At 42.9% G+C, this 20,090-nt stretch overlaps 1 protein-coding gene across 2 annotated transcripts in view; it reads left to right on the top strand.

Moving 5' to 3' along the window:
* The window catches only part of slc25a26 (solute carrier family 25 member 26), a 55,203-nt gene that overhangs the window by 20,499 nt on the left and 14,614 nt on the right, over positions 1-20,090 (top strand). For both annotated transcript variants that reach the window (XM_034199207.1, XM_034199209.1), the window contains exons 6-7: positions 13,858-13,902; positions 18,773-18,842. In XM_034199207.1, coding sequence (XP_034055098.1) covers positions 13,858-13,902; positions 18,773-18,842 — 115 coding nt within the window. The remainder of the gene's footprint in view (positions 1-13,857; positions 13,903-18,772; positions 18,843-20,090) is intronic.

Genomic DNA, 20,090 nt, shown 5'->3' with positions numbered 1-20,090 from the left:
CAATATTGACATTTTTCTGTAAAATGAAAAAGCAAATCTTAATCACTTCATTTATGGTTGCCCTGTAAAAAAATCTGACTTTGTTTGTGCTGCCGTCCCCAATAGAATCCGACAGAAGTAATCAGCCTGTGGTAAATAACGACACCATACACCCACTACACCTGGGTTATTGATGTTCTTCAATAAAAGACAAAAAGAAGACTCATTATGATGGGATTACACCAGCCAAAATGCCAAATCAGGACAGAGGAAAAAAGTTGAGGGCTAAAAATTACAGTGTTTACATAGTTAGGTCAAAAGCTATGAGATATTTAATCATCCATCTTTGCTCAGTACACCTTATGCCCTGATACACCAAGCTAGGGCCTGCCGTTGGCTAATGTCGGTAAGTCAGTGAGTATCAGTGATCCCTTTCTTGCGTTGTGTCCCGCAGAGTTGGCTAAGGTCGTCCCATGTTAGCAGATTTTAGGCCAATTCAACATTACAAGTCAAATGAACATGTTGAATTGGCAGCTAGACCCGTGGGAGAAATAACTCTGTAAATGACTTCAAATGTGAGATAATGACAAAGCACATTTCCCTTTTAAGTTCCAGCCTTTCCCAACTGAGACATATGCTGCTCAATAGCCTCTTTGCTTCTCCACCAGCTGTGTAGCTAAGAAATGTTGCACCTTCAACCTCTCCCATGCCTTGCACCAACACATTTTCTCTCCGTCCACTCTCCCACGTCTTACTCCTCGCCTCAGCCAGACCCTCGGGCAGCCACACATCTCTCTTCCTGTCAGCAGCTAATTGGTCGACCCTCAGGGCATCCTGTGTCACACCACACCACCATTCATTGGCTAATATGCACTCTGCCATTGATGTCATCAGTCAGCGGCTGTGACGGATCCAAACTGTCATGTTTTACCCAACTAAATCTTTCACCTGGTCAATATTGAACCAATAAATTATATGGTAAAACTGCATATCTTTTCATATATGCAAATTGTGAATATGTTTTTACAGAGTGAATCCCATTAATCTTGTTAAGCATTTAAAATGTAACGTCACATGGGAATTCGAACTAAAATGTTACATAAGCAGCAGGCTATACTGTACTTTATCCATGTACTAAAAGCTTTGGAGAAAAACAAGTCGTCTGTCAAGGAGAACGTTTCTGTTTTTCCCTTTCGTGCCTTTGCCTGTTCTGCTGTATCAGGCTCCCATTTGAAAGCAACAAGCTGCACACAGGTGGGAGGAAGAAAAAAAATCACCAGCACAACATAAATATCATTCGGAGTTTCTGGGAATTATTTCTCTCATGTCGATGGAATTGCTCACTTGAATCCTTGCCAGCACACTGTTTCCCCCTCCTCTCTCCCCCTCCACATCGGAACAAGTCTTAATTTGTCGGAAATATTACTGCCCTGTGCCGACATTCGCCTGGACTGCGGCGGCTTACGGGAGCGGAGACCAGGTGTGATTAGTTTTGCGCACGGGAGATATGCCGATACTTAAACCTCTCCCTAGTTTGGCTTGTTTAAACAAACACACGCACACACACATCATGCTGCCCTTGGCATTCAAAACTGTCAGATGGAATTCTTCAGCAAGTGCATTCACTCTCATTCTAGTTTTCACAGCACCGGAGAGCTGGGAACGTTGGGATGAGTGATTGCTAGTCGCTTAAGGCAGAACACTCCTCATAGTTGCACAGTTTAGGCCTTTAAGGGACGCATGCTCCTGCTGCAGGATGCACGGCCTCATACGCTTTAATCTGTGACAAATTTAGGTTTTAAGGAACCGCGCTGAGCACAGGGGGAGTTATGCTTTGGATGTGTTACAGGTTTAAGTTTAGATAAGCATATGATTTGTGTGAAGTGTGCCTCAGGGAAGTGTAAAGACAGGTGTGTGTGTGCATTTGTGTGTTTAAGACGGGGGGGGGGTTCTGTTTTCTGTTATACTGTAGGGAGAGCAGGCCTTGGCTTTCACTAACCAGCACTATACAACCACCAAGAGAGAAGTAATCCAACCTCCTCTCTCTCTCTCTCTCTCTCTCTCTCTCTCTCTCTCTCTCTCTCTCTCTCTCTCTCTCTCTCTCTCTCTCTCTCCCTGGCACTCTGTCCCCTCCCTTCTCCCCCTTCTTCCCTTTCTCCCCCCTCTCTCTCCCCCAGGCCTCTCTTATGAAGTGAGAGGCCAAACACAGGCCCGGAGTGCCGGATCAGGCTCCCTCTATCGATTGACTTTATTTATGTGTTTGTTTATTTATTTAAAAGGCCCTGAACCCCTCTGTCCCTGAGGTGTACTTAGGTGCCACACACACACACACACACACACACACACACACACACACACACACACACACACACACACACACACACACACACACACACACACACACACACACACACACACACACACACACACACACTCTCACACTCACTGTATCTCTTACTGGACTGTACAAATTGCTGTGCTCCTATGTTTAGCCAGGGTTTTTGCAGCGTCACTGCTGGGTGTAATGTGCGTCGTCACGGCAGTAACTAGGTGTGACATTAGCTCATGTGCGCACGCTAGCTAGTGTCCTGTGTTTTAGAAGCATAACATAGTTCTGACCTTAATAGGAAAATAATTAACAGTTGAAAATGAATAGGGACATTCACAATGTTGAATTATTTTGGACAAAAATTCTTTTTTTAATATTTTCTGTCAGAACTATTGATTGATCAAAATCAAATTTATAGTTTTCAATAACTGGGAATATGGAGCATTCAAACAAAGCATATCAGTGAAGATGTAATACATTGAAAAGGACAACAACAAATAAAGTAGAGAAATATATAAATAAATACAAAACAATAACATAAAATGTTATGTAAATTAATATGGACTGTTTTTTTCTTCCATATCATTATATATTTCAACATTAAACAAAATTATTAAGTGTTTGTGTGACTTATTTTAAGGAAATAATGATTGCCTTCCAGCATTTACTCAAAGCTTATTTGGTATATTGCAGCATGGATCCTTATCGCAAGTCTGTCATACTTTATTTCTATGTACTTGTGCTTTCTCTGGCATGTACTGATCTTTTCATTAGTGCATGTTCTTGTATTTTTCCTACATGTGCGTGTCACCAAATATGCATCCAGAGTTTCCATCAACCTTCTAAACAGGTCTGTCTTCCTCATGCTTCCTCTTTCTAAAACTTGGCACAGTCACATATAGAAGTGTCCAACACCACCTGCCTTCCTCTCATTCATGATTTATGACTTTATCAGCCTTCAACATATTACAATCTGATCTCTTTGCTATCGGCGTGTCACCGCAGTCAGTTCCTCTTCATACTTCAGTGACACGCAGCAGGAATGTGGGTGTGTCTGAATGTTTCTGTGTATGAATTTGGCGATCAATCCAGCGTACAGCCCTGTTGCATTAGCAGGTAATACATGTGGACTTAGCGCTCAGCTTTGCTCCGCCCGGTTAGTCCATATGAGGTTTTTTCATGTGTTTCTATGGTCTTCACGTGGCCTATAGTGATTCCTCATTTTGAATAAGGCTGCTGTTGATCGCTTCACCATCTGACTTCCATCTGCTTTCTGTTCAAATCTCCTCTCCTCTCTCCTCTCCTCTCTCCTCTCCTCTCTCTCCTCTCCTCTCTCCTCTCCTCTCCTCTCTAGTCTCAACCTGAACTTGTCACTGACTCAATATTTCTTAAAATGACTACCTTAACATTTGAAAGGAGGCCTTGTTTATTTTATTTCACGTGTAAATTCAATTTGAGAGAGTATGCATGGTCTCATTCGAATGGTACATTTGGTAAATTCCAAATCTGTGGGTGAAGGAGGTTTTTCTAAATGGATTTGGACTGGTCATTCAGTATCAAATACTAACAGCAGCCCTCTCTGGCTCATGAATCATTTGCTGCACATCTGGTGGCCACAGCGGAGCAGAATGAGCTGCAAGTGTGCACATTGTGGGGTTCAGGATTGCACCACAGTGTCTTGAGTCTTGACTGAGTTAGAGCTCGAGTAGTGGTTTTCTGAATACTGTCATTTGTGTCTGGGATTTCATAATAAAGCAGTACAATCTGGGAGGGTATCCCTTTAGTCATTGTGATGATGACAGTAAACATGTCATTAATCGTAAACTATTGTTGTCACAGGCTTTTCGGTACCAGATAAAGACATACAAAGTAATTTATTCAAATTGTTGGAGCAGCTTTTTGCTATTTAAAGGTCCCATGTCATGGCCATTTCTACTGATCATAATTCCATTGTTGAGGTCTACTAGAATAGATTCATATTGTGCAATTTTCCAAACTCACATTGGTTCCTCATACAGCATCTCTGTATGGTATGTGTATTCACTCTCTGTCCTAAACGGCTTGTTGGAGCTCCTGACCCCCCCCCCCCCTCCCTGTGAGCCCAGTGTGCTCTGATTGGTCAGCTCGCCCACTCTGTTCTGATGAGTCCACCACCGTTACAGCGGAACATCAGTGTTTATGTGTTACAATGGCGTTAGCAACCAGGAAATGACACCAGCAATGACACAGATGTGAATGCTGCGTGGGGTCTGGGTGCCGTGTTGGCGGGACGTTGCACAGCTCGCTGCTGTGAAGAGCGGACAGTGTGAGCTGGGTTACTGCTGGTGTAATTTCCTGGTTGCTGCGTGGGGTCTGCGAGACAGCGAGACATCGCGAATGGACGCGGGAAAAGGGGGGGGGGGGGGTGCTGAGGGGGCTGCAGCACCCCCAAACGCGGCGTACCTACAGTGTCTCGGTACATCCTCACGGCAGCGTGTGTTGAAGCTTGCCGGTGGGGGTGTCTGGAGCGCGACCAACAACCAATCATAATCATCCCCCGCCCCGGACACACAAGCACGCGGTTTAATTAGCTAGAGCTTGTACTGGCATATGATTTGATTGGCTGACGCTTCCGTCAAAGCTTGAAAAGTTGAACTTTTCTCAACTTTCAACGGAGGCAAAGCGATGCAACGGAACAACAATGCAGTTCGGCAAAGCCTGACGTCACCCCATTCAAAGTGAATGGGAAGCTGCCGTGTGGACGGGGGTGTGTGTGTGTGTGTGTGTGTGTGTGTGTGTGTGTGTGTGTGTGTGTGTGTGTGTGTGTGTGTGTGTGTGTGTGGTCACTGTACCCAGCAAGAAAAAAAATGGAAAAAGAAAAATCTCCAACGAGGCGTTCTGGGGCAGCATAGGCAGGTCTTTTCTGTGTTAGAGTTTTACTCGCTACAGGGTGTACATGCAGAAAAAGCTACATAATACACAAGGGGACTATTTTCATTGATGTGCCATGGTTAACCATTTAGATTTTTAGCTTGGTCCAATCTCCAGACTGAGATATCTTAACAACTATTGGATGGATTGTCATGAAATAAGTTACAGATGGTGCACAGATGATGGATGTTCATGACTACGATGATCCAAGGACTTTTCCTCTATAGCAACACAAACAGGTTTCATACTGGTTTGTGCTTTAATATGAAATGTCTCATTAACCTTTTTGACGCATTGTCATTAAGTCTGGGACAGAAACTCATGCTCCTCTGAGAGTGATTTGTAAAAACATTGATATCTCTTTATTTTTTCCATATTGTGTTTTGTCATCAGCCTCAGCATGCTAATTGCTAACACCCCAAGCTAAGATGGTGTACATGTCCACTTAAACATTTAGCTCATTGGCTTCAGAGGCACTAGCATGTCGTTACACTCTTTAGATGCGTTCAGATCAGCTTGAGCCCTGCCTGAATAAAAGTAACCCGATCTCATTCATTTCAATGAGGTCAACCCCATCACACAGCGGGGGTGCCTATGCAGAAGGTTCCAGCAAAAAGTTGAACTACAGAACGAAACATCATTTCATCTTCAAATCATTGAGATGAAATGGAAGGTTTTTTCCGCCAACTTTAAACAGACCTAAAACTACCTTGGGCACACAAACCGGCTCTATATCACCTCAGTGGCTCTATGTCATGCTAACTATAAGACATGCTGAGATAAATTCTTACATTTTGTTGGAAAGCATCAGATATTTTGTTTCCAATAAGGTTGTTCTTGGACAGCGATGCCACGCTACCAGCAGGTAGATGTTTTAAAGTAGAAGAACTGTGAACATTAAGGCATGAGGTACTTTATTTTGGAAAGGGATCTGTTGGAAAATATGAATAATGTCCCATCTGTTGATTTGTCTGCTTGTCTCTCCATCTTCACATCCATCTTCCTCACTCTTTCTCTCCCTTTCTAATCACTCATCAGTATGCAGAGGGTGCAGTATGACCTATTAAATGTCATTTGTCAAATTGCAGCCAACTGGCTTGCCTGCAATCAGGCTCAATGTGAATATATTTTGACATGTGTTTTTCCTGCCCTCCGCTGAGTGCCTAAGGACCTGTGACAGCCCTGAGCCGCTCTGAATGCTAATAAAGTTAGCGCTAATACAGTTGGCAAGGACGCATACAAACACACACAAACTGGAGCACTGTCAGCAAAATGACACAGCCGACGCAATCTCCATATTCCTATATAGTACCTGACAGTCACAGCAAGTGGCGCTGTCACCTTTGATCAGTGACAAAATGTGTCAGCCAGCTCACACTAAATCCCGCTCTTCAGCACACACGTACGGCTGAAATATGATTAAGCATGCCTACATATTCATACAAAAATGCAGACACACACACGCAGGATAGCTGGTCATGTGTTTCCCAGCAGTGGAATCCGCTCCCTGGAGGCCAGCTGGATGACACAGATGTTTGTGGGTTTTGGGAGCAGATGCTGCTAAGTTCCTGGAGCACTGTTTTCACGTCGTGGCCAAGATGCACACTCATACTTGGGGATGATTTCATCTAAAGGAGGTATATAGTGAATATATGAATGCAGCTCTTTCCAAAAAAAGTGACAAATTGTGATTTATTGACTTTGGGGTACAGCAAAATGCATCAAAAGAAGATAGTGGTCAGGAGAATGGAGAGGGTAGATGGAGAAGGAAGAATTTGATTGAGGTTTGAAGCAGACGGTGAACAGGAAGATATACAGTAGTTCAGACGGCCAGATGTATTCAAGGAAAGTATGAAAGCGTGACGTTGACGTGGCGCCTGGTCATGCACCTCCACATGTTTGTAACTATAGGCATTTCAAACGGGACTCTCCAGAATAATGATAAAAACAAATACAATAACTTTAATTATATCAATGTTTAAGTGAAGTAATGATTCAATTTTACAGATTATTATGTGTAAGAATGTTCTTACAAATCTAGATTTGAGTAAATATATCATTATCTATACAAGAGAATCTAATTGGTAGCAGACAGTATATGCAACCTTTAATCCATTATTATACATATTTTGGTTCCAGGTATATTCATAGGGATTGTAATAAGGCAAAAAAGTGCGTTTTATAGTTCATCCTCCAAGGCCTTGAGGACTGTCATGTTTGGTTTATGGAGTTTTGCAAGTAGGCCTTGTTGACTTTTTGAGAGTATAATGTAATGTTCGCCGTGTATTTTGTTTGCACTTCTCCAGGCAATTTGGAATAACAGGCATTAGAGCTTCAGCTGATGATTATATCCCACAATCTGTTCTAAATATATAAATAAGCTATGGTCCAAAACCATGAAAATTGCAATTCACTGTGAAAAATCACAGTCAGTAAGAATGAATATTCTGGGGAACATGTGTACAATTTATCAAAGCATCCAATAGTCATTGCTTGCATGTCTGAATAATCCACTACAGTTTGTGTACATTTTTTTGCAATTGCAACCCTTCTTATTCCATAGCTCTAGAAAAATGCCTGCTTATGCCTCTGTTTCTTGAAAGTGTGTTTTCTATGTCAACATGTTTATGTTAAGTGAAAGGTCATGTTTGCAAACCTCAACTACGTGTAAAACGCACTGGGTGTGTTCGTCGCCATGGTTATCGTTACGATTCGCTTGCTGCTCACATGGCCATGCAAGTCCACTGATTGGCTCAAGCTGGAGTTTAGTGCGCTAGTAAAGTTTTGGCAGGCAGAGGAAAACCTCAGTCGTTTTCAATGGACATAAACATCACTGCTGCTCTGCCTTCAGAGTGGTGATTTCCTCTGCTAACTGATCATTTTTATGACTTTATACACATGCATGGAAATGACATACTAAAACCAAATATGTTTTCCCATCTTTGCAAGGAAATATTTTGACAGTGGGGTCCAGATTGTTTATGTCCCGACGATGCTAACAGACATCCTTTTCTGTCGTTTTTGTACTTGCATTCATGGAGTTTAGCTTTTTTTTTGGGATAACAGTACAGATCTGGATTGAGGGTTAGTGAATTTGGCTTGGCTTCATGGCGCTGAACAGGCCATGGTAGCTGAGGCATTATACTACGCAGGGGTGTGAGACAGAGTCAGCAGTTAGCACCATGGAGCAGTGTGGATTTTATGCTGCCTGGCTGCCTTTATGCTAGCCTAGCGTAGCACGACCCTGGCCGTCTGCGTGGCTGTGTGCTAGTGTACCATGACTTAGCTCAGGTCTAAATGTGCCCTCAACACTTGGAGCAGACCTCTGTGTAACTCTAGAATATCAAAACCCCTTTTGACTTCAAGTTTGGCACCTGCAACCATTTACAACCAGGTGGTCCCTCACACTGTCCTTAAGCAATATGCTGAGCCCCTAAATCGTTTAGTCACAAGCTCCAAAGGGTAACAGTGTAACTGTATGAGGCGTGTGGAATGGAAGCTTAGTGATGGTTGGGTTAATATTTGCTTTTTGATATTGATTTAAAAATACATAATCAACTTTTTATTTATTTTTAATTCATTTATTCACAAACGGTTAAAATACATTGCAAAAATAGGTAGAACCCTAAGACATAATGTAGATATGTGAAATGGGACATCCCGATAAGCTGTCCAAAACATAGGAATAGGGGCCCAGACACTAAAACGGAAAGCATTGGCACTATATTTTACCAACACGTCTAAAAGTGAAAGGAGTTCATGTATTATACAGAAATATTATAAGGTAAGAAACACTAACTCCAAGCATACTAACCAAATACTTTCAAAACATTTATTTAATCGGTCTAAACATTGGTTTCAAATAAGTAAGGTATAATAAACACAGACACACGAAAAAGGAAAATAATGGTACAAATAACATTTATTTCAAAGTAAAGTAACTTATGTAGAGGTCCCTAGCCATTCAGTGTGAAGCTTTGACATATTTGATTAGCAACTACTGCTGTACGCACTAACATTTAAAAGCATTCCAATCTCTAAAAACGACTAAATCTATTATATAGTATTATAACTAGTATATGCTTTTGAGTCAACAAAGCAAACACGTACAAAATCATTCTTACAATTTTCAAATCTAGAGAAACTTGATTTTTTTCTGGTCGCCTGAAACATTGTATCCTCACGCATTTGAATGGTGCTTGTTTGCCAGAATCTGTCATCATTTGACATTATATACGATTTCTAGCCACATTTTAACAATATACTTTTTTGATCTTTTTCTGTTTTAACTTTTATATTTTCAAAATAACATACAGTCCATTTAAACGTGTCCATTTAAATGAATTTCCATTGTGATGAAATACTGTTAGTCTGAGATGTTTCTGATGGAGTGATATGCAGTCCCTGGTTCCCCGTGTGTCATCTGAGAGGCTACACTTAAAGTGAAAACTTCATTAAAGTTTCATTAAATGTTAGATAAGTAAACTTGGAACTGATACAGATGTTTTTTTTGTTATTTATTTGTACTGATTATTATCTGTCCCTCGGTTGAGAAACACAGTGATTATTTTGAATCTTCTCTCAGCGGCAGAGTTTGTGGTCTGGTTATTCCACCTAAGGCATTTGCACAACGATCTAATTGAATAATAACCGTCACACATTAATCTTAAAGATTTTATTATCTCTGATATTGCGCAGAGATTATCTGTTTTGCCTGAGGAGTTGAACGCAGATGTAACATCTCAGTTCCCACAATGTCTGATTCTGGATCAGACACTGTGATGATCATTCCTGTATGCACTTCTTGTATGATGTGTGAGGGTTTGTCTTTCTACCTTTTTTAAAGGTTTATTATACAACCTGTAGATTGCCGAACATTTATTATCAGGCAAATTCTTTAAAGGCCGTATTATGCTTTCTGGGGTGTCCCCTTGCCTGTACTGAGTTTCTCTCCCGCACACTCTCGCCCTCTGCCTGAAACGCCTCCATTGGACTCCTTTGTTTAGTTAGTCTATCTCCAGGGTTACCCCACATCAAAAACAATAGCAGAAGCAACAAAAAAAAAAAGCTTGCTCCCTTGGGCTGTTTTCAGAAAGCTTGCTTGTTTGTTTTAGCAAGTCAGAGCAGTGACACAAGGATTGAAGTTGTTTTGAAATTGACTACAGCGCCACTTACAGGCCTGGCATATGTACTACAGTGTCTCCAGTGCTTTCGAGCGGTCTCGTGTGAACGGACACGTTTCTGGTGCCTGTTGCGTGTGGACGGAAGACTTTTTTGATAACGATTGCGGTCCGTTTGCGTTATCGTCCTCGTGTGGCTCCAGCCTTAGTATCCCCATGGAACTAAGAGCCGATCGTGTTCACACCGGAATAAGTTCCCTGAGGGAAGACTACGCAAATGAAGCCGCTGACGTCACTTCTTCTTCTTCTGCTTCGGGTTAACTGGCAGGCCAAACAACTTCACGGCGAATACTGCCACCCGAAGTCCCCGGAGTTGGGGACTGGCTTCAGTAGAAGCTGCTGGGACTCCCAGCAGCTTTTTTTTGTTGTGTTGCCAAAAGTTAGCCTCTCTCCGTTGGTGCGCTGGGCTAATGCTAATGCTAATGCCAGCAAATACAATGGCGGCTTCACAAAACTTTTCAGTTTTACAGGGCGTGGTTTGCAATTCGCCCAGCCAATCAGAAATTGGAACTCTTTTCTCCCCAGGAAAGTACCACCTCTCTAGCAGGCACTAAAAAGGGGGTAAAAGTTCTCTTTTTGGTGTGAGCGCAAAATCCCAGGAACTATCGGAACTAAATTGGAAAAGTACTCCGGTGTGAAAGCGCCTATTGCACACATTTCTCACCTTGACAGAAAATAAGGCCCCGGCCACACGAGGACGAAAACGGCTAAACGCATAGGATTAACGCAAACGCAATCGCAAAAAAGCTTCCATCCACACGCAATATTCACCGGATAGTGTCTGTCCACACGAGACAGCTCCGTTTAGCTCCAACCGCTGGAGAAGCTGCAGTACATATGCAGGAGCCTGTACGTGGCGCTGTAACGTCCTCCACAAAAGCAGTGAAGAAGCATGGTTGTCATGGTTGCCCTTCTGTTTATTCTCCGCGGTGGGGGCCGAGGGAACCGGCAGAGTTTTGCGCCAGTCAACGTGTATTAAAGTTTAAATATTTTGGACAAAATTATATAAGTGCCGGTCAAAGGTCTTCTTTGTTATTTATTGAACTTTAAAACAAATGAATAACGACTATATAATATAATAAAATACACGGAGCCTCTCTTTTTCCTCCCTCTCTTCTGACAGCTTCAGTGTCTGTCTCATGCAGCAGCTGATCCAGTAATGAGTGACCAGGCCAACAGTAAAAATAAACATATTTATAACTAGTTTAGGTAGTTTGAGAGGTAATTAAAATAGCTAAGGGTGATGATCTGACTTGAAGTGTGTGTTTTTCTCCGTTCACCGCCGCATCACAGCGGGAGGAGCTGCAGGTGAGCAGAGCTACGTGTCTCCGTCCTGTCAGATTAGACTTCACTCGCGTTTAGGTCCATATCGAGAGAAAGATAAATAATCTGAATTCAGTGTGCAGTTTACTTTGACGCGGGGGTGAGCAGCAGAGGTGGGGAGAGGCGGGGCGATAACGACCGTTATCGTCCTCGTGTGGCCGGGGCCTAAAAATGCTTCAGGTTCGTTTTTGATTGGGATGATACTTTGGTTCAAGACGATAACAAGAAATACAGATGGAAATACTTGTCCATTTCCATTTCTTCACCACTTCTCTGTCTGTCTCTCATTGCTCACTCAGCTTAGAGATGTATTACATCTGTCATCTCCTTCCATCACTTTCAACATCAGGTGAAAGCATTGCATTGGTAGGTGTTGATGTGAGACGAGCAGAAAGCGTTTCAGCACTGGAAAAAATAACACTGCAGTGATTAACTAACAGTGATTTGTATATTACATGTCTTAACTCAGATAAACAAACAGAAAGTTACGATCTGCTTTACGCTTCAGGTGCATACACGTTTAAAGTGTTTGTGTGCCTCCAGCCTGCCCTGAACTACAAATTGCTCATCAATTTAATCAGACGACACCTCTGCAAGGTTAGACACGCACACTGTTTCAATGATTTTGAAAACGTTATGTTCTCTCGAAGGGCAGATGAAGCACATTCCGTTAGGTTACTTCAGAGTGTTTATATGAGCCGCTTATTAAGCTCGTTAAGAGTCGTAAACACAGCTCATGTATTGTTTTCTTTCTTCGGCTGACTCTGAGTTGTATCAGTTCAGCTTACACCGACGTAGTCTGATGGAACATGTTGGAGGAGGCGGAGCAGATAGATGAATGATCCTCTTGTTACTGTGATCAAAGACTGATGACACAACTCAGTGTCACTTTTATTTATTTGTCTCTTTGGTTTTTGTTTTTCTTCCCCTCTCTTCCTTCCTGTCCCGCTCTGCCCCATTCCTGCAGTGCAAGGTGTGTGTGTGTGTGTGTGTGTGTGTGTGTGTGTGTGTGTGTGTGTGTGTGTGTGTGTGTGTGTGTGTGTGTGTGTGTGTGTGTGTGTGTGTGTGTGTGTGTGTGTGTGTGTGTGTGTGTGTGTGTGTGTGTGTGTGTGTGTGTGTGTGTGTGTGTGTGTGTGTGTGTGTGTGTGTGTGTGTGTGTGTGTGTGTGTGTGTGTGTGTGTGTGTGTGTGTGTGTGTGTGTGTGGTGTGTGTGTGTGTGTGTGTGGTGTGTGTGTGTGTGTGTGTGTGTGTGTGTGTGTGTGTGTGTGTGTGTGTGTGTGTGTGTGTGTGTGTGTGTGTGTGTGTGTGTGTGTGTGTGTGTTGTGTGTGTGTGTGTGTGTGTGTGTGTGTGTGTGTGTGTGTGTCACCCTCTCTCTGTGTTTGTGTTTGATCCTTGTCATGGTAATGCTGGCACATTTCCCCCGCTGTGTCTTCCTGCCTGAGCTGATTTTGTGTTTTCAATGGCCAAACTCTGGCTCCAACCATCACTTTAGTTTGCTCCCTCCATGCCTCTATTCCTCCAACTTTGCTCCATCTATCTGGCCATCCATCCATCCATCCGTCTCTCCATTGAGAACTGCCAGACCACAGCCCGTCTCATGCATTAATCATCAGCAGTGAGAAGGAACAAGGGAGCAGTCAGACGAGAAAGAGAGAAAACAGAGAAAGGTGTCAGGAATGACAAGTGCAGGAGATTGGAGGTTAAAGATGAAACATGAACCTTTAAGGGGCCTTAAGTTAGAATGCTCTCTTTCAGGTTCATGTGTATTTTGTGCCTCTACTGATGTCTCCATGCTTTAATGTTCAAAAAGCTCTTTCTTTTTCTCATACTGCCTGTGTTGCAGCACCTCTTTTCACCCTCTGTCTGAAACCAGAGCCCAGTCCGCTCTGATTGGTAAGCTGACCAGCTCCATTGTGATTGGTCAACCACTTAGAGATGTCCCTCCCCTTACCCTTATCACATACATTGTGTTGGAGTGCTAGCCAATAATAGCTTGAATGTTACATAGTGTTGTCGTAATGTTACGGAAGTACAACAATAATCTAATCTAATCGAGGCGTTACATGCACACAAACCTAAACAACACACTACAGGGTTACAACTCCAATTAAATCTCTTGTCTCTTTGTTTTTCAGATCCCGTTCTCGCTGGTGCAGTTTCCACTTTGGGAATATCTAAAGGTATGTATTAGATCTTTGCCTAACTGGCTTTATCCCCTCTCTTTCTTTATTATCCATCTGTTTGTATCCCCTCCCCTCTCCACCATTCCTCAGCACAGTCGTTTACAGTAATTATTCTGTGTGATCAATCCGCAGTAAAGTTATAGTGTGCTAACACTCTGACACATTTATAGCAGGCTCACCCTCTGTACTCCCCTCTTTTATTGTGGCAGGGGGAAATGGGACTTTTACACACGGCTTTAATGGGTTGTCACGACTGCCATCAAACCGGATTTCAATTTATCAAGAGAATATCCGGCCCTTCATTTATGTCTCCTCCTAGCGTTGTCCCCCCTTGCCCTTTCTCTCTTTTCATTGTTTGGCCCTAACCACATAAAAAGCTGTTCCTCTTTGATAAAGATGGCGTTTGTCGGAGTGACATCATGTCTCAAGGGCGCGAGAGGCGGACAGTCGAACATTCCTCCAACGTTAGGAGCTAACGGCCGAGCTAAGACGAACAATACACTTCACAGCTGTGTGCGTCCATACATTTGTGAGAGTCCGATGTTGTCGTTCACAAGTGTGTCTTTGTGCCTCAGTCAAAGGCCCTCTCTCTCCAGGCCATCTGGACACGTCCGTTGGCGGAGAGCTGAGCTGCTGGAATCTGGACTTCTCCTCTCTTTCTCCTTGTCCTCTTCTCCATCCAATTGGCTTCAGTACTCCCAGTCCTCCCATATGTATCCTCTGCTCTGAATAGCTAATGAGCCGTTTCCTCAGTTACAATGGCACAGCCTGGCTGACTAGTCAAGGAAGGAGAGGAAAAAAACAACCAAAGAAGATTTTGTTTAGCTGCCAATCCTTTTACGGCCCGTCCACACAGCAGCTGAACAAATCTTGAAAATCTTGGAGCTGGGCGTGTCTGACAGCTTGGGGATTTTTTGCGAGCAACACGACCAATAACCAATCACATGAATCTCCCGCCCCCGACATACAAAGCAAAAAAAAACGGGGATTTTATGCGAGCAATATATATATATATAAACTCCCCAAACAGGCGAAAACCTACCAGTTTCACCCACTGTCTCTGGCACCTCCCTCCATGCCTGGTTCCTCCGGTTTGTATCCCGGTAAATAGTCTGGTCGTAAAGAACCGGGTGATTTGCTACCGTAATTTCTCGTTTGGAATATGAGGAAATGAACTGCGGTCTGGCTCTCCCTGCTTACACGCGGTTTGATTGGCTAGAGCTTCTACTGTCAGATTTGCATAAACGGGTTTGATTGGCTGACGCTTCCAGCTCAGCTTCAAAAGTTGAACATTGCTCAACTTTTGAATCCTGAACATCCTGGAAATCTTCGCTTCGCTCCCCCACAATACAGTTCGGCGACAAGCGAGGAAAAGTGACGTCATCCCCATTCAAAGTCAATGGGCAGAGAAGCGTTGGAAGCGGTGGAAGAATCGTCTAAAGCTGCTGTGTGGACGGGCCGTTAGAGTGACCACCAAGAGGTTCAGAGGCTCTCATTATCAAGAATAATGTGATTTAATATGAGAAATGCCAGAGTGAAGGAATTTTAGAGCGAGTGCATGTGTGTGGCAAGATTTCACATCTGTTTCGTGGGATGGTAATGTGCTGCGTTTTCCCTTTCAGCACAGCTGTCAGTGAGAGCGTCAGAAAGGGAGAAAGACCAACCAATTAAAGGCCTGTTAGAAAAGGAGCGAGCAGACACATCATAGAGAGCATTGAGTTCAACATGTCCGTACATTTCTTAAATATTAAAGGTGCCCTTACGCTTATTTCCAGGTTCATATTTGTATTTTGTGCCTCTACTGTGACATGTTTACATGCTTTCATGTTTAAAAAGTGATTTATTTGTCTCATACTGCCTCTTTTTTACATCTGTCTGAAATCAGATCCAAGTCTGCTCTGATTGGTTAGCTGGCCTGCTCTGTTGTGATTGGTCAACTGCTTAGAGATGTCCTGCCCTTTAGCCCATCATATTAAATGTGTTGGAGCACTAGCCAATAGAAGCGCAAGTTTAACATAGTGATGTCGCTATTTTGCGGAAGTAAACAAAGGACTCAAATAGAGGCAAACCTAAAGAACACATTAAAGTCAAGGGAAAAGGCCAAAAAGCATTGTAGTGCCTCTTTAAAAAAATGATAAATTCATCCTCAGGAAAGTCACACAATATGAAATAATGTTATTCCATTCCTTATCCATGTGAATAATTCTCACTGTTCCTCCACACATTCATTTCACAATATTGCAGTGTTTACTCTGTTGTTTTCCAACAGCAGCTGTAGAATAACACTTATAGTTAACACCATCTGTTGAGACCTCAAAAACAACATTAGTAAAACAGGAGGGTGTAACACTTTTAGGACTGCACACCAAGAAGAGGCCGCAGAAAATTCAAGGAATCTGCGTCCAAAGGCATGCTGGGAACTCAAAATTAACCAATGATGATGCACACAAACATGATGCACTGAAACCCTCCCATGCACACAGACAACTGCTTTCCTGTGGGAAGTCGTCCAGGTGCAAACTCTGACCCTGACACAAGGGTTCAAAGGTCAAACAGTTTGTTTTCCCAGGTTTACCCCTTATTATTTATTCATGAAACAGAGAGGAAGGGAGGGAGGGACTCGCAGAAGGAGAGAGATGGAGAGGAATCCCCCAGCGTGAAGCCTTTGATGTGGAAAAAAAATCTCCTTTTTTAATCTGCCCTCTAATTGAACACACATGACACATCGTGAGCCAGCGCGCACTCTGCCAGCTCTTCTCCTCTCCCAGCTCTTCTCCTCTCCCAGTGTTTACTTGTTTGTGTCTGCATGTGTTGCGCACACACACATGGGTTCTGTGATGTCCACATGTGTGTGTGAGAGAGGAGGAGAATGAGATAACGTGCTGCCGATTAAACTCACAGGGGGGGAATGGACAAAGAAAATATTAGTAATCGCTCCATGCTGTTGCTCAATTGCTCTCCCTGAGAAGTAATCATACCTTAAAGAGCCCGAGGCACCACAGCTGTCCACATGCATTTCAGACAAAGGCTAACCCCGCGTAGTCGCTCTCCTCATCGCTTTGCTGAAACTAGTTAGGGGAGAGGAAAAACAAAGTGTTTATTCTCTGATAAAGGTTTCACTCCAAGCTGCCCTGTGGTGTGAGCATTTTTCAGACACACAAAGTGCTTGTTAAATGCATTCAACTTTATTTAATGTCCTTTTCATTGACAAAATCCTAATAAAACTACTCTTTGTAAAGAATGGCTGCCCCACTACCAGACCACATCAGACTACGGGTCAGTTTCACAACACCCCCTCCCCCCCAATCTCTTATTACCTCCACCAAGGAGGGAATGTGTTCTGCTTGGTATGTCTGTTTGTCTCTCAACAGGATTACGGAATAACTACTGGCTTGATTTTCATCAAACTTCTTTCTATGCTCAGGACCCCATCATGAATTACAATTTGTTTACTTTACCCTGTGATTGGCTCTCCAAATGCCCTTAAGGTTTTGCACAAAAATTGCCTCTTTCTTGGATGTTTAACGTCATTTACCGGTGTCAACATAAAGACTTTTAAGAAAAGTTGAACTGGAGCACAGACAGTTTTAAGAGGCATGGACAAATTAGTATTATAGAATGTTGTGCTACTTCACGCTACAGCTCTCCAGGAGTATAATACATCTATTAATACGATAATAGAAATTGCACAAGAGTATATTATGTAGGAGGGAAACGTGAAGAAAAAGGTTTCCTAGTGTATATAGTTGCATATATTTCTATTTTTTGTTCTGTAGGATGTTTAAGTGGCCCCACTTGGACCGTACAATCTAGACCACATGTGTCAAACTCAAGGCCCGGGGGCCAAATCAGGCCTGTGGTGGATTTAATTTCGGCCCGCAGGATAATTTCTAATTACTATTAGATCTGGCCCGCCGGTATATTGCACGCACACCTTCACTCCATCCTGAGGGTTTCCTCGGCTCAGAGCCTGAGCCCAAACATTGATGAACTTGCACCCAAGATGAGATGCCAAGTATCTGGCTTGAACTAGCATCACAGAGCAGCACACTGAGTTTCAATAGATGTTTCCTTCTGCACTTTTTCTCTCACGACAGCAGGGCATGTTTGGTTTTCTCTTTGAGGGGAATAGTTTTTTTGAAGCTGTTGTTGGCCTGTGGGAAAATGTAATCATAAGAAATGACTCTGGAAAAGCTGCAGATAGAGCCATAAGAAATGAATGCAACTGATTATTTAATGTTAATGTTGTTTTTATAGGCAATAATTGAAGCTTTGTTAGTTCCAGGTTTAATATGTGCAATAAGTTCATTTCAATACGTTTTGCAATAAACATTGAACCAGTCCGGCCCTCGACTAGTACCGTTTATTTTTATTTTGGCCCACTGTGTATTTGAGTTTGACACCCCTGATCTAGACAGTGGCCAGTATTTCTTTAGCCCCCAGTTATATAGCCTATATTTATATCACTCTACTTTTTGAATGATATTTTCCTAAATGTTAACAAATTAAAGAATGTGTTGATATGTTAACACTGTAAGCGTTGACATACTGTGTAGATGATCGAGTGAGAGCGCTGCAGCACATTCTCATGTTTTCTCCCTCTTGTCCCAGTTCTTGGGAAACAAGTAGCATGACATCACTGGGGAGAAAAGAAACACAAAAATAGCCCGACAGCCCGGTTCCCAGCCGCGCGCTGGACCCCCGACCAAACCAGGGTTCACAATGTGTTTTCAATGTGTCTGATATCTCCGCTAACTACAATCTTCTCTCTCTTTGTGTCCCTCCCTTTCTCTTGCCCTTTCATCCTCCTCCTCTATCGACAAACTCTCCCTTTCTCTCTCGACATGTTCCCTCTCTTTCTTCCCAGACTCTGTGGTCACGGAGGCAAGGTCACACGCTCTACTCTTGGCAGTCTGCAGTGTGCGGAGCTTTTGCAGGTGCAGGGGATTATTTGCTGCTTTGGGAAAGAGGCGGAGAGGGAGGGGGGGGGGGGGGGGGGTGAGGGGGGGATAGTGAAATCAATGGAAGGATGGATGGTAGGTGAAGAGATGGCCACAGGGTCAAAACAAGTTTACCCAAAGCCACATTCTTGTAAGATTTCTCAAAGGTGAGCTCAGCTTGCAAATCCCATTCTCACCTGCACAGCAGATTAAAGCAACAAAAAAAAAAGTAGATAAGAATGGATAAAGGTAATGAATACAGGCTATTCGAGCTATTTCCTTTAACATTGCTTTTTACAGCGCTAATCTACCATCTCCTTAACCCAGTGATTCTGCAGTGCTGTCTCAAAAAAACATCTCATTATCACATTTCCCAAGCCCTTCAGCCAATGAAAAGCATACCATAGCCAGTTTTAATGATTCTGTCCTAGCCCGGATGTGTATCAGGGGAGAGACGGACAACAGAGGGAGGAGAGAGCAGGGATGAGAGGGGCCGGTTCCTGGGTATGGGCCCCTGCAGCTGTGCGACCTCCTGAGCACTGAGGCCTGAAGTGGTTTAAGAGAGAAAGAGAGGCGTAGAAAGGGAGTGAAAGAGGGGAATGGGAGTGGACTAAAACAAGAAGAACAGGGGAAAGGAAAAGACGACAGCTAGAGAGGATTAGATCAGACTGTAAAATGAGAGGGATACAGAAAAGAAGTTAGTTTGTCAGAAATTGTTAGCGTTTAAAATGTGCAATTTGTCAAGTTAAAGGTCTCACAAACAAAAGAGAAAAGTCCCAGCCCATTGTATACCGTACCATAGGTAGACCATTGTTTTAGGATTATACATTTTAATGTATATATTGCACTTTTATTGATGATGAATTTAGTTTGTAGACACACTTTTAAAGTATTCACAAGAAGGTGTAGAAGTGCTTGTTCCCTTACTCACCGTGCTATGGTTGCTTTTGTCTTATAAACAAGAAAACAAAGGTGGTAGTGATTGTAGAGCTTATGTTCAGGACATTTAGTATGTACATATGACCAACAAGTAATGCTCCCTGCCCCGCTCATCCATTCCAAAAAGTTCAGCCTTTATCTAAACTCCAACTTTAGATGCATACAAATAAAACAACGGGACTCCTGAGTCTGCTTTATACCAGTTGTTATTGAAAGGCTTTTAATAAGCATGTAGGAATGTGCAATTCTATAAAAGCACTTTATTCTGCATTGCACAGTCCCGAACTTTATTGATTTGAAAGCCTC

Source organism: Gymnodraco acuticeps, unplaced genomic scaffold, assembly GCF_902827175.1.
Source record: "Gymnodraco acuticeps unplaced genomic scaffold, fGymAcu1.1, whole genome shotgun sequence".
Lineage (NCBI taxonomy): Eukaryota > Metazoa > Chordata > Actinopteri > Perciformes > Bathydraconidae > Gymnodraco > Gymnodraco acuticeps.
The sequence above is the reverse complement of the archived record's forward strand: the minus strand, read 5'-3'. Positions and strand labels throughout refer to the sequence as shown.